The sequence below is a fragment of the Suillus clintonianus genome, assembly GCF_016758775.1.
Source record: "Suillus clintonianus strain FC179 chromosome Unknown DEU56scaffold_31, whole genome shotgun sequence".
Lineage (NCBI taxonomy): Eukaryota > Fungi > Basidiomycota > Agaricomycetes > Boletales > Suillaceae > Suillus > Suillus clintonianus.
This window is the reverse complement of record NW_024539255.1, coordinates 286,355-312,863: the sequence shown is the minus strand read 5'-3', so window position 1 is coordinate 312,863 and position 26,509 is coordinate 286,355. Positions and strand designations below refer to the sequence as shown.

General features: G+C 49.7%; 9 protein-coding genes across 9 annotated transcripts; 3 read left to right on the top strand and 6 right to left on the bottom strand.

Annotated features, from left to right (window-relative positions):
* Positions 1–1,851: 1,851 nt before the first annotated feature.
* On the top strand, positions 1,852–3,473 carry DEU56DRAFT_944680 (aspartic peptidase domain-containing protein; the record flags this gene model as incomplete). Its single annotated transcript, XM_041358987.1, has 6 exons — positions 1,852–1,931; positions 1,982–2,151; positions 2,202–2,401; positions 2,453–2,713; positions 2,774–2,945; positions 2,997–3,473. Coding segments are annotated over 6 exons (1,134 nt in total), but the record flags the coding sequence as incomplete, so codon positions are not given.
* On the bottom strand, positions 3,062–5,824 carry DEU56DRAFT_944668 (glycoside hydrolase family 20 protein; the record flags this gene model as incomplete). Its single annotated transcript, XM_041358986.1, has 12 exons — positions 3,062–3,649; positions 3,703–3,854; positions 3,911–3,971; positions 4,021–4,057; positions 4,116–4,156; positions 4,214–4,298; positions 4,352–4,400; positions 4,456–4,819; positions 4,869–4,889; positions 4,941–5,090; positions 5,141–5,230; positions 5,285–5,824. The coding sequence occupies 12 exons, from the start codon at positions 5,822–5,824 to the stop codon at positions 3,551–3,553; spliced, it is 1,689 nt and encodes a 562-aa protein (XP_041208997.1). The 3' UTR covers positions 3,062–3,550.
* Positions 5,825–6,674: 850 nt separating this feature from the next.
* On the bottom strand, positions 6,675–8,726 carry DEU56DRAFT_332552 (aspartic peptidase domain-containing protein). The gene is made up of 7 exons (XM_041345712.1): positions 8,491–8,726; positions 8,273–8,442; positions 8,020–8,219; positions 7,708–7,968; positions 7,476–7,647; positions 7,281–7,424; positions 6,675–7,233 (listed from the first exon to the last, which is right to left on the bottom strand). The coding sequence occupies exons 1-7, from the start codon at positions 8,661–8,663 to the stop codon at positions 7,136–7,138; spliced, it is 1,218 nt and encodes a 405-aa protein (XP_041208996.1). The 5' UTR covers positions 8,664–8,726; the 3' UTR covers positions 6,675–7,135.
* A 1,121-nt stretch (positions 8,727–9,847) lies between these two features.
* On the bottom strand, positions 9,848–11,624 carry DEU56DRAFT_801438 (uncharacterized protein). The gene has a single exon (XM_041353151.1). The coding sequence runs from the start codon at positions 11,367–11,369 to the stop codon at positions 10,269–10,271; it is 1,101 nt and encodes a 366-aa protein (XP_041208995.1). The 5' UTR covers positions 11,370–11,624; the 3' UTR covers positions 9,848–10,268.
* Positions 11,625–11,681: 57 nt separating this feature from the next.
* On the bottom strand, positions 11,682–14,439 carry DEU56DRAFT_944658 (asparaginase-domain-containing protein; the record flags this gene model as incomplete). The annotated part of the gene is made up of 10 exons (XM_041358985.1): positions 11,682–12,171; positions 12,221–12,802; positions 12,853–13,121; positions 13,168–13,178; positions 13,236–13,314; positions 13,364–13,474; positions 13,524–13,623; positions 13,674–13,810; positions 13,870–13,909; positions 13,957–14,439. 10 exons carry the CDS (start codon positions 14,437–14,439, stop codon positions 11,995–11,997), a joined length of 1,989 nt encoding a protein of 662 aa, XP_041208994.1. The 3' UTR covers positions 11,682–11,994.
* A 1,612-nt stretch (positions 14,440–16,051) lies between these two features.
* Positions 16,052–19,530, bottom strand: DEU56DRAFT_801384 (uncharacterized protein). The gene is made up of 7 exons (XM_041353150.1): positions 19,196–19,530; positions 18,318–19,148; positions 17,974–18,270; positions 17,121–17,927; positions 16,773–17,060; positions 16,405–16,712; positions 16,052–16,329 (listed from the first exon to the last, which is right to left on the bottom strand). Exons 1-7 carry the CDS (start codon positions 19,430–19,432, stop codon positions 16,233–16,235), a joined length of 2,865 nt encoding a protein of 954 aa, XP_041208993.1. The 5' UTR covers positions 19,433–19,530; the 3' UTR covers positions 16,052–16,232.
* Positions 19,531–19,760: 230 nt separating this feature from the next.
* On the top strand, positions 19,761–21,295 carry DEU56DRAFT_736002 (aspartic peptidase domain-containing protein; the record flags this gene model as incomplete). Its single annotated transcript, XM_041348482.1, has 7 exons — positions 19,761–19,927; positions 19,978–20,144; positions 20,201–20,400; positions 20,454–20,723; positions 20,791–20,962; positions 21,014–21,157; positions 21,204–21,295. The coding sequence occupies 7 exons, from the start codon at positions 19,761–19,763 to the stop codon at positions 21,293–21,295; spliced, it is 1,212 nt and encodes a 403-aa protein (XP_041208992.1).
* Positions 21,296–21,429: 134 nt separating this feature from the next.
* DEU56DRAFT_331950 (glyoxalase-like domain-containing protein) lies at positions 21,430–22,793 on the top strand. The gene is made up of 4 exons (XM_041345708.1): positions 21,430–21,664; positions 21,717–21,768; positions 21,839–22,189; positions 22,252–22,793. Exons 1-4 carry the CDS (start codon positions 21,564–21,566, stop codon positions 22,612–22,614), a joined length of 867 nt encoding a protein of 288 aa, XP_041208991.1. The 5' UTR covers positions 21,430–21,563; the 3' UTR covers positions 22,615–22,793.
* On the bottom strand, positions 22,753–26,509 carry DEU56DRAFT_801366 (uncharacterized protein). The gene is made up of 10 exons (XM_041353149.1): positions 25,898–26,509; positions 24,083–25,833; positions 23,967–24,025; positions 23,849–23,919; positions 23,702–23,796; positions 23,573–23,653; positions 23,426–23,519; positions 23,209–23,364; positions 23,050–23,157; positions 22,753–22,990 (listed from the first exon to the last, which is right to left on the bottom strand). Exons 1-10 carry the CDS (start codon positions 26,345–26,347, stop codon positions 22,871–22,873), a joined length of 2,985 nt encoding a protein of 994 aa, XP_041208990.1. The 5' UTR covers positions 26,348–26,509; the 3' UTR covers positions 22,753–22,870.

The window sequence follows — 26,509 nt, the reverse complement described above, 5'->3', positions numbered from 1 at the left end:
AGTATCATCTGTTTCCGAGACGATGTTCTTTCCGAGTCTCTTCCCTATGATAATGGGGTAAGTTTGAGAGGTGCGAAGCGCAACAGCTTGTACGACTCACAAAAGTTCTTTGTCTCTGAATAATCTCTGATAAAATGGGCACATTGAAGGGTCTGCTGAGAGATCTGTCCGATGATGGTGTGCATCGATGAAATTTGGGCAAAGGTCTTGTCTTCCGTCATGAAGTGGTAGACCTGACCCAATTTCTCGAGAAGCTGAGTTACCGCTTTGTCGCGATCCGCTTGAGCGAGAATAATCTGCACAAATAGTTGCTAAGCAGAAGATAGGAATGACAGCGGGCACTGCAAACATACTTTTGAGGCACAAGACAATACGCCCAGTGCCATCTTGGCATATGGATGTACCTATGGAAAGGAATTAAATCGGGTCAGATCGAGAAGAATAAATGGTCCATACATCCGCGATTTCCCCGATAATATTATCGAATATCCTGAGGGGTTGGAGATAGGTGGCTTGTAAATTGTCTGCGGTATCGAGATCCGCTGGTGCATTTCGAGCAGCAGACACTCCAGATTGCACAGGTCCCCAAAGTGACTCCATACCCTGTGCAGCTGCTTCGGCACCCTGAAGGACTAGTTGGGGATCAGCGCGTCGGTCCACGCCAGACTGAACATCCTGAACATTTGCGACCGCCAGAAATTAGAGAAAGTGTAGAAGTTCAGACATTTGAGCACCTACCTCGATACACGGAGCCGATGAAGAACCTTCATTACTGGCTATCGGGAGAACAGGGTCGGGGGTGCGGGAATCCTTCGAACGCTTTTGCACGATCTCAGCCTTTTTCTGTCACTCAGTGCGCGTGCTCGTCGACTCACAGAAAACCTTTTAGCCACATCATTCTTAACATTCCTTACAAACCCACGGATTTTGTCACGACGTCGACCCTAGACGAAGGATGGCATCACAATCAGTGTTTCAATTGTAATGTGATCCTCGTACCCGTACCGAGCTTCCACCAGCCATTGCTTCGCTGGATGAGTAGAATTCTGGAGTCGAATACTTCAATGGATTGCCCCTGCTCGCCGTGAACGGAGGGTTAGTCTGAAGAGAAGTGGGTCGATAAGAAGGGTGCCACGTTCGTCCACATACAACAGCAGGCCATAACGCAAGCCTCGAGGCGATATTTGCTGCACAATTGACCTCAAACGCGAAACCTTGGTGGCTAGGGTTCGGGGAAGTCCGGACAACCGCCACTGCTAAGTAAACGAGTGCTTAACTTCATGATGTGCGTCTACTAGGATAAACGATAAACGATTTTAATTGGCTGACTACGTTACTGATGAGTCTTTGCAGTCTCCTCTTACATAAGCACTAGAAAGTTGAATCCAAATCGGCTGGTAATGTTCCGAGTCGAAGATACCCCTCTGTCGCAGTCCCCGTACGACTGTGATAAGCCGGGGGCCGTTGGTAAGACAATCTGCATTTATGAATAACTAACAAAACGGAACCTGCCACGAGACGCCTGTTTTCCTAATTGACCGTCCAGATATTCGAACCACTGCACGACACGCAGACGACCACACGATACCCCCACCGCCAACAGAAACAACGATATGTAGAAAGATGCGCTCCAAATACTCAACAGGGAGGTGTATGATAGCACGACGGTGAGAAAAGCTCGGGGGACCCTAAAGACTTTAGGAGACAGTGACAAATCAATCGCTACTTAAACCCTCTACCTACTGGGTAGTGGGGTATCTCGCTCACTGTAATGCGTTCTTTATTGCTGTCCTCAATCGCTGCCTTACTGGTGTTAATCTTTACTTCGCCACAGCCTCAGCCTACCATTAACAAAAAAAATCCACTTTAAGGACCATCGACGGACATGTTGACCCAACTTTGATTAGAGCTCATATTTCCAGCATAGAGGCGTAAGTGATTGCTCTTGTTCAACAGTGTTCTTCATTGATCAGACATTTAGTAAGTTACAGCGAGGTGCTGCTGCATTCGAAAGAAACACTAGTGCAGCCCTCTTTTCCCCATCGCTAACCAAGCGTGGGGGAGCATCAGGCTCCGACCCGCTAATAAACGATGCAAACAGCAGTTGGTATGGAAGAATTGCAGTCGGTACCCCGCTGCAGACATTTACCGGTTCGTATTTCCGCGCTGATACCAAGTAGGGTGCACTAATGCGAGCCCAGTCGAGTTTGATACTGGTTCTTCTGACTTCTTTCTACCTGGAGCAAGCTGTGGTACCCGATGCAGTGGACACAAACTGTACAATCCTAATAGAAGTTCTTCTGCTGAGGCCCTTGGCAAGGCTTTCAAAATGAAGTACGGCGATGATTCCATGGTTACGGGGAATCTATTTACGGAGACCGTCTCGCTTGGTGGCTTCAAGGTGCGTATTTTTCTTGCAGTCCTTCGTCTTAATTCATGAAGCATTTCATAGGCCACTGCACAAACGCTCGGCGTTGCCTCGAACACATCCGGTTTCTCAAAGGACAAATCTGATGGGGTGATGGGAATGGCTTTCAAGCTGAATTCCAATTTCAACGCAGACTCCGTTTTCGAGACGCTGGTCTCACAAGGAGCTGTCCCACAACCAGTGTTTGCTTTTAAACTTGCTTCCTCTCGTTCTGAGCTATACGTTGGTGGCGTGAACTCTGCGTTATATAAAGGTGCGTTCACATACACTCCAGTAACCAACAAGGTGAGCCGTCAGTTGGAAATTCAAGTGGTGTTTCTAAGACATCACTCCTGGATTTATCAGCGGTTCTGGCAGATCGCTGGTGATGCTATTGAGATTTATGGGAAAGGAATTGTCAAGGGATTCTCCGCCGTTGTCGACACCGGGACGACATTCGTCTTAGGCAATTCGTCCTATGTCAGTCAGCTCTACGCTACATTTAATGCGACAGAAGTAGAAAAAGGCATATATGCGCGTAAGCAGTTCGACAGCTTCATTGTTACGTCTGTCTCAACAATGTTTGAAGTACCGTGCAATGCCATGCCAAATGTGAGCATCACCCTTGGGGGGAAGTCGTTTCCGATTTCCGCGGAGACTTTCAATGTGGGTCCTATTGATTCATCAGGAAAAACCTGTCTTGGTGGTATCGCAGGTCATGACCTTCAAGACTTACCTTCAGGTCAAATTCAGTGGATTATTGGCGACGTTTTTATGAGAAACGTGTACACCGTTTTTGATGTCGGACGCTACAGAGTTGGCTTTGCGGAGCTTGCATAAGTTTTTGTCAAGCCTGCCTGGCTGCATGGGAATCATACCAGATCGGTCCTCACTTGAAACGAAATATTCTCCACCTTTCTATCATTTAAATTCGCTGGAATTTCTGATTTTTTATTCGGCGCTCAATCGTTCCAAAAGCTATCCATAAGGATAAGACAATCATGCACGATTCCACTACCGCCCAGATCTGCGTACTAAGCAGTGGGTTCCAGGCGTACATCATGAATACTTTGTATAAGTCTCTACCGACTATTTCTGAAAAAGACCCAAGATCGAGGAAAGTTCCCAGCAAGTTTTTGTAACTCAAGCGTTCAGATCGCATGAGTCCGGTCTGAGCGCACACCAATGCGGCTGGAGTGGGATGGCATTCACGCCACGCTGTACCATCCTGTAGCGGACGTCCTGCATTGTTCACCTGTCATTTAAGAACTTCGACATCTAGCAACACTACTCACATGCAAACGAGGAAGTGCCTCGGTGACGTTCAGTGCAGCGCCCGTGGGCTGCTTGCCGCTCCAGAAAATCTCTGCCGATGATGCAGCGCGTGGCCATATGATCGGATCGACATTTTGGGGACCAGACTGCTCACTCCACAGAAGTTGCTCGCCTGTAGATCAATCAGAAAGTGGCCATTTAATTACTTCGAGAATAGATCGTGTGTACCTCCGAGAACAAGGCTATATTGCGCCTCGGTCAAATTTGCCAACGGATCAAAGGTATAAGCCTAACAAACCGTTGTGAGATGTGTGATTATCCAGAACATTCATACTTACCTCAGACCACGTCTTGAAGGGGTCACACCAGCTGTTTCTGTTGTCCCGAAGCATGTCAGCCCAGATCAAGTGTGATCCTTAAGATTTGGACTAACCCAGCTGGGTCATCTCCCAGCCATTCACCAGCACCACAATCCTAGAATAATACAATAAGGACATTGCATTCTGTGGAAGAACTCGTCCGTCAACTAACCAGGTAGAAGTAATTTGATGGTGCTTGAATAATCCTGAAGCCCCTTTCTACCACTGCTGCAGCATCTGCGGAAGAAATCCAGACCCTTTTGATGCATTTGAATCAGCGGAAACTAGATCATGACATCAATACACTCACATCACGATAGTCTCATTTGAGAGCGTGATATTCCAGTTGAGGACCATTTCTGAATGACCATCTCCATTCAGCATCGACATTCCAAAAGAACAAGCAGGGCGCACCTTCCCATACGACCGGTGTTTTTCCCTCGGCAATCAGTGCGTTGTGAGTAGTCTGCGTAAATGCGTCTAGAGCACCATTCAGCGTCATGCCGGTGCTGTTGAGCTGCTGCTGTGTGGGGTAGTCGTTGGTGTAACAGTTCGTGTTCAGTTCATCACCGCCGGTGCTAAAGTAGTTCGAAGGTAGGGTCTTTGCGACATTGGTGAGCAACGAAGCAGCGAAATTCACGACCTCGGGGAGTGCAAAACGAAGCTGGCCGGCAGGGGGTTCGTTGGCAAACTCAGTCCATGGCCTAGCGTCAAAGCACGCAACGTATTCGGGGTAAGTGGCCGCAATGATGGCAGTGTGCCCTGGCGTATCGATTTCCTGGTGGAATAATGAGGTTTTCTTCGTAGATCGACCAATAGGTACTGACCATCATAACATCGATACCTCTCTGTGGACTACTGTAAGAGGACAAAAGACCGTGATAAAGGGAAAGACGTACTGCAGCAGCATATTGCACGATGTATTGGACATCACTCTCTGTGTAAACTTCTTGAGGAGAGTATGCACCGTTGATAGCAAGCTCGGGGTATTGTGCAACTTCAAGCGGGAAACTCTGGCTGTCCGTGATATGCCAGTGGAGGGTATTGATCTGTCTAGCTTGTGAGGGATGACAAGGCGAGACACCAGGAAAGAACTCACCTTGACCCAGCTCATCGCGTCCAAAGTTCGCAGAATGTCACTAACCGGGTAGTAGTTCCTCGAGGTGTCCAGTTCCAATCCTCGGAAAGGCTACGTACATGAATTCATCCAGCTGACATCGAAGTGTAATTGATAGCCGCTCACATATGCAGGAGTGTCCGTGATAGCAATCGGTGCGAGTAAAGTGTATATTACTCCTCCATAGTAGTAGAAAAGCTGATTGAAAGTGGTGAGTCCTCTGTACAGACCCAACGTCGAGTTCGCGGTCAAAGTAGCAGCCGAACCGTCTGCTGGAATCGTCAGTGCGTACTCCTCGCTGCGGGTGCCCAGGGGCTTCACAGCTTCTGACGAAATGGGCTCTACAGTAGCCCCGCTCGTGAGAGACAGCGTCAACTTTGAAAGCGTATTCGCGCTAGCAAGCGCGGTAGTGTCGTTCGCGCCGCGGCCTACGATGAGACGTCCAAGTTTGTCATTTTCGAGATAGTATTGTGATTGCGCAACCGCGTCACGTAAATCTGTAGGCGGGCCTTCAATCTGCAAGTCAAAGTAGAATGCGGGGGAGATTTTGAGGGCGGCCATCCCGGTCTCGAGAGTAGTTGGGATGGGCCAGAGAGCTAGGACACCAGAAGGTAGGATGCATCCTGCGACAAGCGCTAGGATGCCAACGTAGCGAGAAAAAGCCATGAATCTTGTGCGGGTCAAAGACGCCAACTGCGGCTGTTTATGAAGTCCTGGCAGCTGAGGGGATCATGTGGATTTTGCAACACGCGCGTACGTAACGCTAAAAATATGGAACGAACCGGAATTCCAATGCAGTGAGAAACTTTGCATGCGTCCAGCACTTAGACATGCTGGCAGGTTCAGTTCGAGCTTCGAAATTCACCGGCGCGTATTACGTCAACGCGACTGTCGCGTGACCTAATCATGTGATCAGTAACTCTTTGTTGAATTTTGAAATTACTGAATCAGTGATTCATGATGAACAGCGTACTACTACCAAACTACTACCGTACTACGGGCGAGATCATTTCTGCGTCATGCGAGAGCAAATCATGCGCATGGGGCTCAGCTAATGTAGCAATTTCAACTTGTTTTATGGACTGACTTTGGACAATCGTGCTGTAGGCAGAACCTATTCCTTTAAACGACATGAATTGCAGGTCAGCAGACTTTTTCCAGGACTCGGGAGGAAAATACCTATCTACTTGAAGCTTTCGGGTTCCGAAGTCTCCAGAATTGCCAACGGTACGGATAAGGCCATCGGATACGGTCCTATCGGTGCGGCGTCTGGTGATTGCTAGCCCTTGTGGAAGCGGTCATGTGGTGGTATGATTTACCATCTCCGAGAACCAAAGCCGGGGTGGAGCCTGTAATCAGCTGGTGTTGATGTTATCTCGGTAAAGTGGTAGACCTTGCCGCAGCCTTACTCATTCTCACAGCCTCTGGCAGGTATATAGAAGCCATAGACTCAGAGCCCCAGTGTCTCAAAGATAACAAGCCCAAATGACTGTCTTGCCCGTAGCTCTCATGCATGCCTTGCCTGGCATGACGAGGACAGGGACCTGCTGATGGCGCCCAACGGTTTTGCTAAGGGTTGGCCTGAGAATTGCCAACTTAGTAAAAGTTGAACTAAAAGCAAAGTCCACGAGATCGGTTCAAAAGTTGTGAGGTGACGCACTTGACACTAAGGTCTCGGAATTGCCCTGATACTTGATTCATTGTCACAAGAGGGGTGTGATGCATGATCTGATCGAGGTTGACGATGTGATTGTGTTCGACAAGATCAGGCTGAACGACTGATAAATGGTGGCGGAAGTCCTATATTCACGAATCTTACCAAATCAACGTAGTATACTACAGTCCAAGAAGAAGTCCTTGCTAAGCCAGAATGATAAATGTCAGTTTCGTAAACATCCCAGTACAAAACAATGTCCGCAGAAGCTACTGTCCTGCTCGAGTGCGACTTCCATGCAGTCAGCCAGGCTTAATCGAAACTCATGCGAGCTCCGCAAAGCCAACTCTGGAGTTTCCGACATCAAAGACGGTGTAAACGTTCCTCATGAAGACATCACCAAGAATCCATTGATATTTATCTGAAGATAAGTCAGGGAAGGCAGCTCCAAACAATCCAAAGACCGACCTCCAATGGAATCACTGCCGTGGATAGCACCGATGCAGGTTTTTCCTGATGATTCAATAGGGCCACGATTGAGTGTCTCCGCGGAAAGCGGAAACGCCTTCCCTCCAAGGGTGATGCTCACGTGTGGCATGGCGTCACACGGTACTTGAAACAACGTTCAGACAAACGAAACAACGAAGTTGTCGAGCTGCTTACGCGCGTATACACCCTTTTGTACTTCTGTCGCATCCGTAGCTGCGTAGAGCTGTTTGACTTGGGCCGAATTGCCCAAGATTAATGAGGACCCGGAGTCCACAATGGCAGAGAATTTCTTGATAACGTTTTTCCCATTGACCCCAATGCCATCGCCATCGATCTGCCAGTACGCCTAATAGATGCATGAGTATTGTCTGAGCAGCACCGCTTGAACGCACAACTGATGGCTCACCTGTTTGGTTACTGGAGTGTATGTGAACGAGCCTTTATATAACGCAGAGTTCACCCCACCAACGCGAAGCTCAGAACCAGAGGATGCAAGTTTGAAAGCAAACACTGATTCTGGGACAGCTCCTTGTGCAACTAGGGTGTTGAAAACGGGGTTTGCGGGAAAATTGGAAAGCGACGGAAAGGACATTCCCATCAGCCCATCATACTTTTCCTGTGAGAAATCGGTTGCGTTTGTGGCGACGCCAAACGTTTGTCCAGTGGCCTATGACATTGCTTTGTGGATTAAGACGAAGGACAGCAAAAAAAAACGCACCTTGAAGCCAGCAAACGTGACGGTGTCTTTATATAGATCGCCTTCAGCTGCGGATCCATCGCCGTACGCCACTTGAAACGTCTTGCCAAGGGCCTGAGCAGAAGAACTACTGCTAGGATTGTACCGTTCCTGTCCGCTGCACGCGTTCCCACAGCTTTCTCCAGGTAGAAATAAATCGGGAGAACCAGTGTCAAAGTCAACTGTGGCGCTCGCATTAGTGCATTCTACTTGGTGCCAAGTCGGAATAACAAACTGGTAAATGCCTTCGGCGGAGTGCCAGCTTCGATTGCTCCAATCCAAATTTTGTTCGAGTCATCTACCAGCGGTGCAGAGCCTGACTCTCCCGCACGCTTGGTCGGCGGTGTCGAGAAAAGGGCTTTGCCCGTGTTTCTTTCGAATGCAGCAGCGCCCCGCTGTAACTTACTAAAAAAACTGATTAGCGTAATACAATAAACAAGAACAGTCACCTACGCCTCTGTGCTGGTAATATGAGCCCTAATTGAAGCAGGGTCAACAAGTCCGTCAGCGTTCCTGAGAGTGAAGCTTTTCGTTAACGCAATCGAAAGAGGATGTGGCTGCGGCCCCGGTAAAGCAACCGCCAACGCATGTAAGGCAGCGATCGAAGAAATAAATAAAGAAAGCATTTGCTGTGAGTGAATTCCCTCTGCCAAGTTCCCGCAACCATTGGTCTTATAGAGAGATTTTTGGCTTTTTGGCTTTGCACCTGTGCTGGTGGCGATGCGCTACAACCGCTTTTCGATCGATCGGAGGTTTGTACTGTGTTCTCTCCTAAGTCCGTGGCTCCTTTTTGTCTCGCCGCAGGGCGCTCATACGGCGAAGGTCGAGTCGCTTGGTCGTCCATGCCATCGGCATCGGCTCGTGCATGTCTTGATCAGTGGCCATTTACGAACGCTGGCGAAGCTCTCGTGACTCTGGCGTTTCATTGTGAATAATTAACTCAGATCTGCAAAACGCAGACTGTAGATCGGCGGCAAAGGAAATTTGAATACCCAAGCATATGATATCATGCTGTGCAGCAGGTTGATCACAGTCTACAGCCGCTGAGCTTTTCATATGATACTGTCAGGGGGACAAACTTCAAATAGCATGATACAGCCTGCCACCGGTTTGCGTTAAAATTTTTCATACAGAATGGTAAGTCGAAGGAGACTTACACTTGTGCTGAGTACTAAGTAGTAGAAACACAGTAACACTCTGAAACTTGAAGGTTGTCAGCGTCACCGGCTGTGGGTTCAACGTGTTGAGGTTCAACGTGAAATACGGTTATTTCAACACAACTGCAGCAGATGATAGTAACAGTGCACAAAATCAGCCAGCCAGCTTTTGAAACAGCCTGAACGCATAACACTGCATGATCAGAAACGAATTGCCAAAATCGTTCTCACAAATCAAAAATAGCAACAGATCGTCGATCAAATTCACCGCCAGACTCCGCGGAATCAAACCCTTTAGCGGTCTAGGGACGTCCCTGGGCGAGAGGTGTTGAGTGTTTGGAGGAGCTTGGAAAAATCTGCCGCTGGGAGGTCCGCGGCGCAGGAAATGATAATAGGAGTGATAGAGGAAAGGTTGCTCGGAATTGGCAGTGGAAACAAGAACACGCTCGCGAGATAAAACAATACATTTTTGCTTGTTCTGCTTGGTTTGTAGAAAGTATAGATGGTCGTCTGTATTGAACGGAAGCTTTCAGTAATATCCCAGATGTGTCGGTATGGTGTAGCAGTACGGGACTTGCTATCAAGGGTTCAAAATCAGTAGTGGCTAGTGGTAGAAAGCGAAGAGACGCTGAATTACATAAATAGAACCAAGCTGCATTGATTTCGTATTTGACCTATTTGACCTATTCACAATTCACTCAATCATAGCATGGACATCATTATTGTATAGCACTGCGTAGATCTCGCAAGCAAGACCACAAATTAGTGGCACACGTACTCAACTACGCACTGCGAGGAATTAAATGACTATCAATACACAGTATGACATGTCGTAGCGCCCGTAAAACATCGTGAAAATAGAAAGAAAAAAACATCAATGCCTCATGGCAGATATATGAAACCTCGTGACAAAGTATGAAGCCTCGTGGCAAAGATACGATGCGTCGTGGCCGCGGCGAAGCTATATAATACGTCGACGGTAGATATGATGCGTCGACAACAAGATACGATGCCCGGCAGCAAAGACTCAATCTCTGCCTCATCAGAGCAGGGAAGCCAGCACGCAAAAGTCTGCTAGCTACAAGCCACAGAAAGGGGTGACTTCCGCTCGACGAAATGGCCAGATGACTGTTCAGCGCGGCGAGCTTTCCAGTTCGAGCGCGAACGCGTGCTACATCGGTCGTTGTTTCGCATCATCAGTGTAGCGACGAGCTGAGGCATAGTGAGGATAGAGGGCATGGGGGTGCTTGTGGGCGGTGGGGATGATCGTGGTGAAGGCGTGTCAGAGGATGAACTGTGGAGGTTTAGGACTGCCTCGGAGCGTATAGGCCGATAAGACTCTTCTTGCGCGCAAAACCGAGGAACAGATGCGACATTATCGCGAGGCACCACCGGGATGCCATCAACTACCAATGAACACCCAAATCCATATTCGATCAGTCGTGTCTGGATCCTGCGCGCCAGGAGCACATCCTGCCCCTCAAGGGTCTGTGCATCTACTGGCGCAACATCCTCTCCACGAAAACAGTCCAACGGATCGGTATTGCAGTGGGACACTAGGCTGCGGTGGACGGTAGCGAGGAACATCAAGTCCGCGACTTGGCGCCAACTCTTGCGAGACCGCTTGCGCATGGTCGCTTCTGCACTCCCGGACCTGCTGTTCTCCCTCGACTTGGGCTTTTTATCCCGTCTGGGACCTGCTGGCTGGGAGAGCGTGGCGATAGCTTGGGAACGCCGTTTGCGAAGACGGGTCTGTGCAGAGCACGGGGAAGCGGCGCCGTTACACGATGAAAACGGAGCTGATGGGAAAGACTGCGAATCAACGCTATCGAATGTCCCATCAAACATATTGACATCCATTATGCTAGCGACATCATCTGCGGGTAACGTGGAAGGGAAGGGTATGACGCTCCGGACGTCTGGTAGATCGAGGAGAGATGGTAGAAGTGCCCGGGACTGCGAGGAGCTGGCACATGTCGCTGAAAGGGAGAGGGTAGGTGGGGCTTTGCACGGGCGGGAGGAAAATGGGAAAAGAGGGTTATAGTGCTTCGTCGATGGTGAAGACCTGGTACGACGTTGCACGTTGGTTGCGTCGACGAGGACAGATCCCGCCCGTGTTACGCGCGATGCGTGGTCTCTGACTAGTATTGGGTGTGCTGATATCGTTAAAGCCATGACGCTGATTTTCTCGACTCAAACTTGACTCGAAACTCGAAGTTCAACCTGCGAATCAGTGATCTGATCTGATCGTCGTAAAAGTAGTCCGCAGTAGATAAAGGACGAGTAAGAAAGAGGTAAGCAGGGGTTAGATTCTTCCAGCGATGACCAGCTGTAAGACGAAAGAAAGAGAAGGGGAAGGTCAGCCTCGATCTTTTCGCTACCGGAACCCAGGCCTTTATATAAAGCGGACTCACCGGTCCTGGGGAAAAGTGAAGGGTGTGAAAGACCCTTTTGTGGGGAACACGAGGCGTGCTATCCTCTCAAAGGCGGTTAAAAATAAACACGATCCCACGACGCGTCGGTCACGTGTATCGTGACATTCCGTTATTCGGGAGCATTACTTACTGTTACTGGGCTGCTGGGGCCCAACAGTGGAACAATTGCGGTAGGCAAAACAACAAAAATCGGTTTTGAGCTCTTCGTTCTGTTGTAGAGTTAGTACGGCAATCCATGAGGCTAGCTTCGCGCTTTGTTGTAACCAGATCCGCACATCGTGGCGGTGACAACGGAGTGTACTACATAACGTTGACGAGACGTATGAAACCCGCCACAAGGTCGCAGACAATGTCTCAACTAATAACTAATCCGCGTGTTTCACACCAGCCCGTCTCCAAATTTCCACCGCAGCTCCATTTCCAGCATGAACTGCATTCCGCAGCGCAAGCCCCACATATCCCGCCTCAGTCTCTGTTCCACCAAGATTCGCACCCGCGCTCATAAGCGTATCAACAATGCCAGCATGGCCCTGACGTGCAGCCTACTGACCTCAGCCACTCGAACCACGCTAAAAAATCGCGAAAACTCACATAATACAAGGCAGTGTGTCCCAATCCGTCCCGGAGATGTACCAAAGCGCCGCTCTCCAGCAATTTCTCTACGCACCTCATATTCCCGTTTAGTGCAGCGACATGCAACGGACTCCTTCCGCTCCCCGCATCCAGACAATTCACGATACCTCCTGGGACGACTACCTCTGTCGTTCCCTCAGTCACACCAGAACCTGACGAGGTGCCTGCTGAAGCAAGGCAGAACTCCAGTCCCTCGACATCATCCCGGGCGACGGCAAGATGCACGAGAAACGGCAAGAGAGCAGCCTCTGTACTCGCGCGCTCAGCGGCAGTACGAGTCCACGGAGCCGCAGCGTCTTGCACTTCTTCTCCGATCACAATCTGAGGAATATCTGCCTTCCGCGCAGACGAAGAGAGACGAACGAATTCGGACAACAATCCCGAAAGGTCAGTGTTCACGTCATCCGACGAAGGCGCTGCCGGCAGGGACGATACTGGTGGTGTGAGCTCGCCTCTTAAAGGAAGGCTGATAAGCGAGCGCACTTCGGCTGCGGTAAATTCAGGTTTTGCGAGAAGGTAGCTAAGCTTGGTAAGAGCACACTGAATGATAGTCAGAAAGCTGACACAATAACTAAAAAAAAAAGACACACCTCGGGGGTCATGTCCCCGCCGAGGACGACACCGGCTTGAATTAGTGTTTGTCCTGTCTCGTAATCGCCTGATACAGAGCCTTTGACGCATTGGGATATAGCAACGATAACGACACCTCGGTCGCAGGCGTTTTTAAATGCAGCCAGGAGATCTGGACGTTGGGAAGCGTTGCCAGCACCGAATGTCTCTAGAACAATTCCACGGGTCGGGGGCGCGAGGAATGCGCGAGCAGTGGCGCCTGTCATGCCTGGGAAGAGCCGTAGAGTTGCTGGAGAGTGTCAGATTGAATGCAAATGTGTCTTGTAGGTGCTCACCAACATGGGGACTCATTTCTACACGGAGGCGTTAGTAGGATTGTTAAAAAAAAAGAAAATAATGACACCTTCCTTTGTAGGCTCTAAATCTTCGAAGACTAGTTTGACGTAGGACGTCGTTCCAGTTGACGACTATATCTATTCCGACTGCAAAAAATGACATATGGGTATGACGAGGGTATATGCGCTCGCGTACCGTTTACTAGCGGGGGGAAATTAGGGCTATGAAAGGCATTGAGGTCGTAGGAAGAGGCCTTGGACACTCTGTTACCGCGGTACAAGGTATGGTTGAAATATAAGCTGCATTCTAGAACGAAAGATTAACCACAGCTGCACGATCGATATATTAGAAATACCTGGTATGGTGTAGTTGCCTGCAATAGACAGTGCGCCAAGGAGATTATCGACAGCATCGTTCCGAAGTTGTGAAAGGGGTATTTGAGCTCCAGTTAGAATCTGATATCGCCGCGTGAAGATACACATGCATTAGAAGATGTGAGACGTACAACAGTTTTACCGAGATCCTCGAGCAGGAAGCTGAGTGCACTAGAAGTGTATGACATGGTGTCGGTGCCATGTAGTACTACGAATGCATCAAAAGAAGTGTAGTTTAGCTCAATCTCTGCGGCTATACGGATCCAATCTGTCCTAGGTAAAATTATGAACGGGAGAGGTTTGAAGAGGGATGTGAAAAATGAGCACCGTCCATTTCCATGTTGCTACTGTCAAGCAGTGGGTTCCACTAATTTTACTAAGCTATTGATTGAGTGACGAAGGCGGATGACTGACCTCGAGAATTGCATAGCGTATGCGTTTCGTTTGAACATGTCCAGGAATGACGCATCGAGGAGTTACAAGACTCGGCAGACGTGTCTCATAGACACCATCAGAGACTTTTCTGCATTCCGGTTGTCCAATAACCTTCTGAATTTGTGAAAATATAGACGGCAATAGGGCACTCGTGCTACCAATCGGGCGGGAGGACCTGACGAGAAGGGTAGGTTGACTTCCGGTGGATGCACCTGGAGTGGGGACATTGTCGGAACCACTTGGCGTGGACTTTCCGCTATTGCTCCACTCTCTATAACCCTCTACAGATGCAGCGTTAGAGAAGAGGGAGTCTTGCAAAGGATCATGGAAGCGTTTTTGGCTCCGGATCGTGTCGGTGAGGAAATATGGTTCGGGAACGTAACCTCGCGAGCTGACGAGCATTCCGATGGTTCCGCCCGTGTATATCACCAATACTCTTGCTTCGTCCGAACGTGGTTCCATCGTGCAGTCGCTGTCGACCTACTCGTTCCTTCTACAACGGGGTCACGGAAGCGGCCGTACATTTAAGTCCCCATGGGGTTTTAGTAAGCAAGCGACCCGGATCCTCTCATGGCAACACTATGACCATGAGCGCAGGTTGAACAGCGAACACGCTGGAAGTGGCGAGCAGAGGAGTCATGCTTATGGAACCCAGGCTGACATTTGAACAAAAAGTCACAATCGACTCAAATGATTGTTTCACCCTAGGTTAGGCCCAGAAACTGGATGTGTTTGTTGACGATGACGGATTGTCGCTGACTTTTTCAGGTGCATCATGATCCGTGGACACACCGGGTGAGGAACCAGCTCAAACCGGAAGTACCCGATATGAAAGCTTGACAGCCCTTGTCAGACATAGGTCCTATAGTAAGTGTAGGCAGCAGCACTGACCTAGCTATAAGGATGTCCAAAGTGTGAGTTTCTTCTTTGCTGTTTGACTCCTTTGTATCCATCTTATCCAGATTTCGTCTTGATGGTCACCGACACAGACACCCGCCTGAGGAGAAAAGTATGAACCCACAAACCCTAAGATGGGCCCTCTCAACCCGCAAGGTCTTAAACCGTGAGTGTGTGGCTCGGATTCAATATCTAGATGCGGTTATTATGGCATGCAGTGGTGAGTTCTAGGTCACTTCAATGGGAATATGATTTTGATTCATCGACAGCCCGGTGACCACAACCTGGACACACTTCGTAGACCAAGCAACAGAAGACAACGTATTTTACTCCTTGATTGGTATCGAGAAGCCTCCGCCACGAGGCTGAAAATGGGTCTTCTGACTACTGCTAGCATCCATCGGTTGGTCATATGCGCTGATTGTCGATTCTACGTCATTCGCTGCATAACGTGGTTTCAAACAGGGCTCAGTGATTCATGGAGCTCCGGCTACCTCGGGAAAAGAATCGGACAGAACGCAGGTGCGGGGAAGCAGTCCAGGTAGGTACATGTTAGCATGCGATGCATCGGTAAAGAATGGCCGCACTTGACTCGTGCGTGCGTTTCGCTACATACATACACATACGAGCTCTCTTTTGTGTATCTACAGCCTGGTGTGCGCGTTGCACACTCATCATGATGGCCGTCTATGAGGTGAGGACCTCTATTGGATATTCCCCATTTCACTCACTGCAATGCAGTCCTTAATCGTTGCCTTCCGCAGCCACACCCTCTTTTAATACCATGAATGAAAAAAAAGGAAAAAAAAAACTACTGTGAGGACGGCTGACAGAAATGTATGTTTGTTGACCCTGCTTCGCTGCAGTATATTCACCTTGTTGCGGCATCAGCTACGTGCGCTAGATGGCAAGCTGAAATATGAATTCATGTGCAATGTCTCGCAACCAAGTTCTTTGATGCTCGAACTGAATACCGGAGAGTCTAAGTCTAAACAAATGCTGTGCGCTTCGTGCTCGAACGATAATTTACGTCTTCCCCTCAGAGTCCGCAGGGAATAGCTGTCTGTATCGCATCACCGATCCACTCATCGTCGTCCCTGCATCCATGTTATTGTAATGAGCTGAGAGGCAGCAGCCATTCACTGAAGCCATGCACGTTTTCATTCCGCAGTCCACTACGCGAATCAGGAGTCAATGATCATTGTCCCAGAGCAGAAGAAATGAAAAATACATGAGATGTACGCTACTGATTAATACAAAAATGTGACGTCAAGAACCGTACGAAAGCAAGAGCACACCTTCGCAACACGACAAGCATAAGGAGGGTATCGTGAACACACACAATAGGGAGGACATTGTCACCGTGACCGTGCAGGTGGCACTTTATTAGCTTCTGCAACATGATCTAGTTGTGCACTCCGTTTTTGAGCGAGTTCGTTCTGCCGTTCCAGACTCCTACAGTAAAACATCATCAGCACAAGACCTCGACATGCGAGCAGGAAGAAAGAGATAGAAAAGGGGGAAACAAACCTCATCTGATTCTCCAACTCCAAAACCCTCTCCTTCGCACCCTGCCTCTCCCTCTTGTACTTCTCCTCCCCTGCCTTCAACCTCGCCTCGTACTCCTTCACCCTCGCTTCCCATTTCTGATCAGCGGTAGTCGTCTTCTGATTTATGTTCGAAATCTTCTCTTCGCTTAGGAGGAGCTGGTTTTGAACCACTACCAGGCGTTTCTCAGCGTTTACTGCGCGGGAAAGGAGGGTTTTGGTTTCTTGGGAGTCGCCTTGGGTCGGTCGTCGGGATGTTACCAATTGAGAGGTAAGTTCTGCGTTGGTAGCCTTCACAGATCAGTGTGAGTCAAAGTCAACGCAAATCAAAACCGCAGATCAAAAACCTACCTTCAACCCCTCAATCTCTCCCTCCTTCGCAGTAAACTTCCGTCTCCACGTAGCCTTTGCCTCCCCATACGCCTTCACACTCGACTCAAACTTGTCAATCTGTTTCCACCGCATATCAAGCTGTCTTCGCATATCAGCAAGCTTCTCGGTGAATTTCCCTTCTACTTCTTTGACGCGTTTGTCAAAGTCGAGTTGGATCTGAGAGAGAGCTTTGAGTCGCGTGATGAGGTTGTCGTGGAAGACGCTGAAATTGGTGAAGGGTTTCGTTTCTGCCTGATTGCCTTTCTTCTGCGAAATGGAGTGTATGATGTGAGTGCCAACGCATTAGAGAGAATAAAAGAGACTTACGGGAGTTTTGTCCACGCCGAGGATCTTATCCATGTATTGATATATCGTAAGCAGCAGCGTATTCCGCTCTGTAAGCTGATCACGATATTGATTCTCAGCACTCAGTAACGTCCGCTGGTCCTTAGACAACCGCGTCTCCAGCTCGTTCACTCTTGTCCTGTACCCAAACAATTCCGCCTCAGCAGTCTTGAGGCTGGTCTGCGTGCTGTCAAGCTTCTCAGATAGACCGAGACGCGCTTGAGTTTGGGTATTGAGCTGTGTGGTGAGCTGTTGTACTTCGAGCTGCAGTTTGTGAATCAGATCTTCACGATCGCGGGTTGTGCCCTCTCGGTCGCCGACATCTTTCCTCGTACGAGATAGTTCGTCTTCTAGGCGATCGACATCGCGTTTCAGTCTGTCGACTTCCAGTTGCAACGAGAACCGCGCTGTTGTATGCGTCTCCCCGAGTTCTTTCGACCGCTGCTCCATGTCCCGAAGCGCGTTTTGTACGGCTTCGAGGTCGCCTTGACGTTGGGAGAGGAGGGACTGTGTCCGTGAGAGATCGTCGAGGGCGCTGTGAAGTGCAGAGTCTTTGTCTTCAAGTGCACGCCGCTCGCGTCGGAGCTCAGACTCGTGTGTCCTCTCAACGTCGTCAAACTCGCGCTCAAGACTCTCCCGAGCTTCTTGCTCGCGTTTGACTTCGGTTACGAGGTCTTCGATATGCCCTGCTAACTCTTCCTGACGGGCTCGGTGCGCATGCATGTCTTGGAGAGATTGGTCGTAGAGTTCTTGCAGGTCTTGGAGTTCAGATTTCAGTCCTGAGACTTTCTGTTGTGTTGTCAGATGTTGAAATTATGGGTGGTAACGGGCTTACATCTTTGAGCGCAGATGCGAGTGCTTCTAATGTTTCGCGCTCGACTGCGTCCTCCTCTCTGAGACGTTCGTGATCCTCAGACATGCGATCTGCGTCTTCCTCGAGCGCATACACTTGCTTTCCAAGATGCTCAATCTCCTCGTTTGCAGCGCGGAGCTCGGCATCTTTCTCTTCTGCTTCTTGCTCGAGGTGTGCGAGTGTGGCTTCGAACTTCGCATGAAGGTCGTTAGTGTTGGCTTCGAGCTCTGTGATGTTGAGGCGGAGTTCTCTTGCTTCATTTTCGCGTTCTGCAAGGACCTGCAATGTGGTGAGAGACAGAATGAAAACGAGACGATGAAACAAACATCTCTGAGCTCTTCGACTTGACTCCTGGCCTCTTCGACCTCACCCCTCCACTCCTCCTCGACAACGTCAACGACACGATCATGCTCCTGAATCAATTCGTCGATCTCTTTATTCTTGAGCTCTAGTTCGTCCTCCTTCTGCTGTAGCTCGATAGTGGCGGCAGCAAGCTTATCCCGGATTGCGTTAAGATCGTCCTCCACAGCCTCACGTTCCTCTCTTTCCTCAAGTACTTGGGCCCGACTTTCACTCCTCTCGATACTCTCCGCTTCTCTCCGTCGCTGCAAATCCTCGACCTCCAGTTGCAACCGGTCAGCATGGTCAGCAAGAGCTTCGGTCTCCTCCTCGCGTTGTTCGAGAAGTTGATCGCGCTGGTCGAGCTCACGACGCAGTTCCTCATTCTCCGCACGCAGATCCTCGAGTTTGCGTGCATATCTGAGATCTATGGAGTCGTCCCCACTACGCTCAACGATAACCTGGGTCTTCCTCAACTCCCTGATTTCATGCTCGCGCTCCTCGAGCTGCATCTCAAGATCGCGTTCTCGTTCATGCAGCTGTGTCTCTAGATCGCGCTCACGCTCATGCAGCCGCGACTCCAGATCGTGGTCGCGAGTAGAACCACGCTGAAGACGCTCCAACTCGCGCTCAAGCTCCAAGACGAGCTTCTTGAGTTTCTTGATCTCAAGACCGCGTTGTTGGACCTCGATCTTTAGATTGATGTTCTGTTTGAGAGCAGCATCGATCTGGTCAGGTGCGAGCTGCGCAAGCCGTTCTTCGAGGAAATGAACGCGTAGTTTGATGTTAAAGTTCTCTTTTTTGAGAGAGTCGATGTGCTGTTTAGGTTAGGTTAGATAGAATCGGGTGGCGGGTTTTGAGTTACCTTTTCTTGGTCTCTCAAAGATAAAGCAGCGCCTTTTCCTCCTGGTGCGCTTTGTCTTGGACGTCGTGCGCGTGGAAGGGGTGTGTCCGGGCCATCACCGTTGCTGGGAGCGGGTGATGATATCGAGGGGTTACGGAGTGGTCGACCGGGCGTACTGGGCCCTGATACGAATGACCCAAGGGACAGATCCGGGTGTGTACCAGCAGAGGTGTCTGCACCGTTTAGAACGGCAGACATGCACGTTGGGAGCACGGGGAGAGAGCTTAATTACTAAGCAGTTGTCCTTGGCCTGAGTGTATAACTTAAGTAATGGGGAGCGGCAAGTTCACCGTGTCGGCAAAACCTGTTTGGTCATGGCGCTCGTGATTCATCGTTCATTGAACTCATTCGAACGCAAGGCAGTACAACGGTAGTTGCGCACAGGCCTATAGATGCATAGCCCACTGGTGGTAGACCGGCCTCAAGGTTGCAGCGCTCTTATTGTGGATTTACTGTGTGCACGTTGCACACTCGTTATAATGGACCGTCTGTGAGGTGAGGACCATTCCCCATCTCACTCACTGCAATGCGTTCTTTATCTGTGTCCTTAATCGCTGCCTTACAGGCGTTGGCGATCGCTTTACCGCAGCCACACCCTCTTTCAATACCTTTGACGAAAAGATCTACTCTCAGGACTGCTGACGGTTATGTTGACCCTGCTTCGATCAGGGCTTACATATCGAGCACAGAGGCGTAGGTGACTACTCTTGTTTAGTGTTGTTCCTCATTGAGCACATATCTAGCAAGCTACACCGGGGCGCTGCTGCAATCGAAAGAAATACTGGCGTAGCCCTATTCTCATCACTTACAAGGCGTGCGGCAGCGTCAGGTTCTGACCCGCTGGTTGACGACTCAAACGAGCGTTGGTATGGAAAAATCGAAGTCGGCACTCCGCCGCATACGTTTACCAGTTTGCATTTCCGTCTTGATCGTACCACGCAGGATGCACTAATGCGAGCGCTCCAGTTGACTGCGACACTGGTTCAACGGACTTCTTTTTACCTGGACCAAGCTGCGGGGACGCATGCAGCGGACATGACATATACAATCCCAATAGTAGTTCGTCCGCTGAGCCTCTTGGCAGGTCATTCACAGTGGAGTACAACGATGGCTCCATGGCCACAGGTGATCTATACACGGACACCGTGTCACTTGCTGGATACAATGTGCGTAGATGTCCTGTTGTTCTTCGATTCAATCCTTGAAGTATGTCAACAAGGCCAGAGCACAAACGTTGGGCGTTGCCTCGTTGTATTCATACGGGTTCTCGTCGGAGAACTTTGGTGCGGACGGGCTGATGGGAATGGCTTTCAAGTCTGTTTCCGAGTTTGGCGCAGACTCCGTTTTCCAGACGCTGGTTTCGCAAGGAGCTGTCCCGGAACCAGTGTTTGCTTTCAAACTTGCATCCTCTGGTTCTGAGCTTTACGTTGGTGGCGTGAACTCTGCGTTGTATCGTGGTCCGTTCACGTATACTCCAGTAACTCAACAGGTGAGCGCCGGCCATCAGTTGTATGTTGTGGGACACGCTGCTCATGCATTACTCATGTATTTATCAGGGATACTGGCAAATCGCTGGTGACGCCATTGGGATCAATGGGAAAGAAGTCGTCAATGGATTCTCCGCTATTGTCGACACTGGGACCACGCTGATCATCGGTGATACGTCCTACGTCAGTCAGCTCTACGCAGTTATCAATGCGACAGAAGTAGGTGGAGGTGTATACTCGCGTAAGCATCCTGACAGCTTCAATGACGTGTTTGTCTAAACGTTGTTTCAAGTACCGTGTGATGCCATGCCAAATGTGAACATCACCATTGGCGGGAAACCTTTTGCGCTTTCCGCGGAGACCTTCAATTTTGGCAAGTATGGCTCGTCAGGAAACACCTGCCTGGGTGGTATTGCAGGCAGTGACGGTCTTGGAGGTTGGTCTTGGATCGTTTAGAGCTACCCTCGCTGACATGTTTTCAGATCTATGGATCCTTGGTGACGTCTTCCTGAGAAACGTATACAGCGTTTTTGATGTCGGAAATTCCAGAGTTGGTTTTTCGGAGCTTGCATGAACTTCGGTAACACCTGCCTGATCCTATTAAAATCACACTCGAACACTGTAGCTTCCATGGACACGGCTTTGGACTAGGAAGTTTCCGAAACTGACGTTTACGATTCGGACTTAACAAGGACTTCTTGGACTTGTAGTGTACGAAAGTAACGAAACAATTCTATCCCTAGCGATATCAATATCTAGTACATAATACCAGTATCACGAACACATGATTCTCGTCACTTATTGATCTATACTTATTCTGCCTGATCTTGTTGAACACAATCATGTCGACGCCCTCAACCAAGACTCTTGATCACATCGTGCATCTCACACCTCCCGGCTCAGTGAATGAGGTATCACGGCAATTCCAAGACCTTGGCTTCCAGTGCGTCACCTTTCAAATTTTGAAAATATCTCAGTGCGAATTCGACGTGCAGTGTCATCCCAGGGGGTACACACGCTGGGGGACTGACAGAGAATGTGCTCGTGGTATGATCGCCTAACTTGAAGCACACCACAGCAACAGTCTGCTTACTAACCTTTTGGGGCATATTGGCAGATACTGCAAGACGGCGCATACCTTGAGCTCATTTCCTTCACGCACCCAGCATCACATTACCCACCAGGATCGCCTGCCCGCCAGAAACGGGATGCCAATCCCTGGGCATGGAAAGAACCTGGTTGGATTGACTACGCGTTCCTCGGGTCTTCCAGCTCCTCAATATCAGAGCTTATAAACGCCCGACCCAAGAAGGACAAGAGTAGGATTCGGTATGATCCAGAAGTTGACGGAGGAAGAGAGCGCAGCGACGGCAAGGTGTTAAAGTGGCGAAACTCTGCACCATCCCAGGATGATGGCCGGGGAGTTGCTCCGTTCTTCTGCGGAGATGTGACGCCAAGGGAATGGAGGGTATGTGCCTTGTTTGACACTTATCCGAGGCTTCTGAGACTCAGACCAACGGGTCTTTCAAGGTTCCAATCGATCCCCCTTCGAATGCAGAGCATCCATCAGGAGTAGTTGGAGTCGCATACGTCCGAATTCTGGTGGAAGATCACGATCTGTCGGACATGAAAGCGAATATGACGTCGGTCGTCGGTACATCACCTGTGACTAACACAGAGCGACGAGCAACTTGGGTGCTTGACACGCCTAAAACAGATGTCGCTGGAGGAAAACCCCGACTTATCATCAGCGTGCCAGAGACAGAGGACGAGCGCTGGACATTGAAAGAGAGGGGCGAGGGTATTTATGAGGTTGCGTTCCTCGTTAGCTCAGGAATGAAGCCGGGGCAAGCCTGGACGCCGTACGGAAAAATTGTCTGGTTAAGGGGATAATATCTATCTTCTTGAGGAAGTTTGCTCTGGCAGAGGTGGTCTACCGCAGTGTATCCTTCAGTTGCGATACGCGGGTGAACCGAGAGGACACCCAATTATTGTTCCCCTTAGAATGTAAATGCATCCTGAAACCTGTCATGAAGCCAGATAACCGGACTAAAGAAAACGCATTACAATAACGGTGAGCCTAATTAGCGAAACCAGGTAAAGATCTAACATATGAAGAAAACGCAAACAATTTGTTCAAAGCCGACCATCACCGCCTCTCTCTCATTTTCAACCAGACCACAGCGATAACAGCAACACCAAGCCCAGCTATAAAAGCAAACAGCACAAGAACATCTCTATAATAATGGTTCAAGCCAAAACCAAACAGCTTGTTTTGCCGTGACCAGTCAGTGGTGTGAAGGGGCAAGATGCAGAGATAGTACTCACCAGCTGCATGATGAGGGTCGCCGATACATTGACGGGTACGCCTTGCAAGGTATCCTGGATCATCAGTCCTGAACCTACTTCGTTTACCGAAATAGCTTCAAGGGTATACTGGCGGATACAATGAGCATCCATGAAACGCGAGATGTCAAGTACACGCACATTGAGTGGACAAAGCCATTGCAGCCAACGCAAGACAGGCGGTATCGAAGAGAGGTGGACAAAGAAACCGGCATAGGTCATCTGGTAGAGTGCAGAAAGAGCGGAAAGCAGAATCGCGATCCCGCCGTTGCGGAATAGCGTTCCTAGAAGGAAGTTCTGCGTAACATGACCGACCAGTAATCAGAGGAGGTAGAGTGTGATAGCAAAGAAGACATACAAAGAGCGTCATGACTAGCGTGTACAGCGCAATGACAAGTAGGAACTTGAAGAAATGAACTGCGTCATGCGCAAGCCCAGCCATCCAGTATGTGCTGAGATCCTAGATCAGATCACAGATATAGGTCGTGGAGGTCAAATGACTTACATGGTGCACACAATGATGGTGGGTATAATGCGAAGGGGTATCACGTCGAATATCAAACGTGAAAGAAGCCACGCCGTCGGGCTGAAGGCATTTTAGGAGAGAATCTCCATCGAGAAGAAATTGACAAACCTGTAATACCAGTTTGACCTCTCCCGGAGGAAGAGGGGTCGTATCTCAACGATGTTATAGAGGGCGCTAAGGGACGAGAATGCGATGAGAGACCCCTGAAAGCAGTTTTAGATCGGGTCTATTCACAAGCAAATCATAGGTTCTTGCCATAAAGAAAAGGCAGCCGACTCTGGCCTGGAATCCGGCGATAGTTACACCAGTCTGATAGTAGAGACCACCTGCCGTTACGATTAGCAAGGTCAACAGCGGCACCATTCATGCATACCACAGAATACGCCGAGCACGAAGGCAACGCCCACATGCGTGAAAAATAAGGTCTTGTCTCTGCAAAAGTGGACTGTGTTAGTGGTCATCGAGATGAACTATTAGAAGTGCACGCACCTTCTCAAAATTTTCCATTCGCGTCCGCAGAGCACTTGTAACTGCGTGAGGAATGTTGCCGCATACCTGCCCGCTGCAAAATTTTGTGTAGAGAGCGCTTCAACATCTTTCCCTCCATCAACCTTCTCCTCGTCGCTGACACTTAGCTCTATTTCGTCAACTGCACTGATGCCCGGTGACATGCTAGGGATACCAGGAGACTCGCTCGCAATGTCGAGTAGATAATCTGCGACGTTGTAACCCTCTTCGTATGGTGGGACATCAGCCCCGGCTCCTCCCCCTTCTCGCATGCGCATGAAATATTGTGCTGGTGCTAGTCCGCCCGGCCCCGAATAAAGTGCGCGCCCATTGGAAAGAAGGTGAACAGAGTCAAAGGTGTGGTAAAGCCGCGAACTTGGCTGATGTACACTGCAGATCACCGCCACGCCCTTTCGATGACCATGTGAGCCTTGATGACCTATAGCAACACCACCTTCACGTGCAAGTTCCTTCAGCACATTGACAACCCTCCGGGCGCTAACAGAGTCTAGTCCGCTGGTGGGCTCGTCACAAACAAGAACATCGGGGCATCCAACAAGTTCAAGCCCAATGCTAACGCGACGGGCTTCTCCGCCACTGATACCTCTACCCGTCCCATCAGTCGCGCCGATTCTAGTTTCGGCAACGGCATCCAAACCTAGTTTGGAAATGACGGTAGAAACCAGTGCTGCCTTCGAGGATACTGGAAGAGATTCGGGGAGGCGAAGGGACGCGGCGAATGTAAGGGCTTCGCGGACAGTCAGCATTGCGGGAAGGATGTCATTCTGCGGGACGAAAGCTACCCTTGGATGATGTCCAGGAGAGTATGGAGGGAACGTGATAGACCCGGTGTATTGGCCTGATTTTGTCTTCCCGGCAATGAGTTCGACAAGAGTAGTCTTGCCTGCTCCACTAGGACCAAGGATTGCCATGAGCTGGCCTGATTCGACACCGCCGCTGACACTATCGAGGATGGTCTTTCCCCCGCGCATAGTAGGTTTGGTAATCAGGGAGAACAGTGAATTTTTGGGCGAATGCACGATATATGAAATGTCGGACCACCGAACGCTTATTCCGCCGCTCTGACCTCCATTAAAAGGTAACTTTTTCGCCGCCCGTTGGACATACCAGCCCCACGCAACGACTGCTAGCCCAAACAAAATTATCGCCCCAACAACAGCAAGTCCTGCAATAACTCCTCCGCTAAGTTCGGTTCCACCTGACGCAGCTGCAGCGGAAGAAGTTGCGTTTGTTGTGTCGATGACGGCCTGAGTGACACATTCACCAAAGACGCATCCTTCCATGGATAATCCCTGACTTCCGAATACTGAATTGATGGTATCCTGTTGAAAATGGCAGGTATTGGTGCTATCGCACGCAATTGTCAACGTGCCAGTGAGTCCGTTAATAGTACTTGTGAGGTTTGAGATCGGCACACCACCGCAGAATGTAGCATTTGCGATACATTCACATGAAAGATTCTGGCATGTCCAACTGTCAGACGTGGTATTGCCCGAACTGGTGGTGGAGTTGGATGATGTTTGGGTACACGGCGAAGCAGTACAGAAGAACTGCTCGACGCCGGCATACATAAGTTGGGCATAGATAGAGGAGCTAGTGGAGGATGACAATAACGTTCCACTGGTGTTGTGCAGTGGGGATAGAGAGCTGTTCAAAGTACGGAGAATGTTCAGAGTAGATCGGAGAGGATACAGTGCCTCCAAGGTGGGATTCTAGATAGAAAATATGTCAATTAAGATGCTAGATCATACCCGAATTTAACGATGCTGCACTGACATTGACTTGACAGCTAAGTTCGCCAGCTGCCCATACAGTAGGCGCAGTATTGCAGACCATAGTGTCGTTTAAACCACCAAGCCCCGAGATTGCACTTGCGTTGCCATTGACCGCAGTATACGCGACCTGACATGCTGAGGAGGTAGTGCAAACATTACAGCCCACTCCTCCCCATCCGCTTTCGCAGGTGCAATCGGACGCAGTTAAGTTCGCAAAACCAGCCGATGAGGCAGATGGTTGAGCTAAAGAGCGGCTCGAACCATCGAATATGGTGCCACCGCATGCTGGTTGTGCACACGTAGCACCTCCAAAGCCCGGAGGACAAAGACAGCTCGAGGCATTCGATGGAGAAGTTTCACCGTAGTTCATACATGTTTGCCCGATGACGCTGGCTGAAAGACCTATTAGGACGAGGAGGACGCAGGAGAAGTGATCCAGCGCATGCTTCATCCTTAGACTGGTTCCAAGTAGCGGCTGTCAAAGATAGCATTGGACAACCCTGGACAAGCTTTTTGTCACAGGCTGCCAGCTCAGCGTTCATTACGCATAAATGATTCAGATAGGCCATCATGACAAGGCCCAGTGCTCACTTGGCAAAACGGGTGCCTGCGA

Coding starts and splice junctions, on each gene's coding strand:
- DEU56DRAFT_332552 (XM_041345712.1), bottom strand. CDS start 8,663: ATGCTTTCTTTATTTATTTCTTCGATCGCTGCCTTACATGCGTTGGCG. Junction 8,443..8,490: donor CATATTACCAGCACAGAGGC/GTAGGTGACTGT, acceptor CAGTTTTTTTAG/TAAGTTACAGCGGGGCGCTG. Junction 8,220..8,272: donor TCCGCCGAAGGCATTTACCA/GTTTGTTATTCC, acceptor CGAGCGCCACAG/TTGACTTTGACACTGGTTCT.
- DEU56DRAFT_801438 (XM_041353151.1), bottom strand. CDS start 11,369: ATGGCTTTAACGATATCAGCACACCCAATACTAGTCAGAGACCACGCA.
- DEU56DRAFT_801384 (XM_041353150.1), bottom strand. CDS start 19,432: ATGTCTGCCGTTCTAAACGGTGCAGACACCTCTGCTGGTACACACCCG. Junction 17,061..17,120: donor TCGGCGTGGACAAAACTCCC/GTAAGTCTCTTT, acceptor TCCATTTCGCAG/AAGAAAGGCAATCAGGCAGA. Junction 16,330..16,404: donor GAGTTGGAGAATCAGATGAG/GTTTGTTTCCCC, acceptor GTTTTACTGTAG/GAGTCTGGAACGGCAGAACG.
- DEU56DRAFT_331950 (XM_041345708.1), top strand. CDS start 21,564: ATGTCGACGCCCTCAACCAAGACTCTTGATCACATCGTGCATCTCACA. Junction 21,769..21,838: donor TGACAGAGAATGTGCTCGTG/GTATGATCGCCT, acceptor GCATATTGGCAG/ATACTGCAAGACGGCGCATA. Junction 22,190..22,251: donor TGACGCCAAGGGAATGGAGG/GTATGTGCCTTG, acceptor GGGTCTTTCAAG/GTTCCAATCGATCCCCCTTC.
- DEU56DRAFT_801366 (XM_041353149.1), bottom strand. CDS start 26,347: ATGAAGCATGCGCTGGATCACTTCTCCTGCGTCCTCCTCGTCCTAATA. Junction 23,920..23,966: donor CGTGCTCGGCGTATTCTGTG/GTATGCATGAAT, acceptor TCGTAACGGCAG/GTGGTCTCTACTATCAGACT. Junction 23,797..23,848: donor TCGGCTGCCTTTTCTTTATG/GCAAGAACCTAT, acceptor AACTGCTTTCAG/GGGTCTCTCATCGCATTCTC.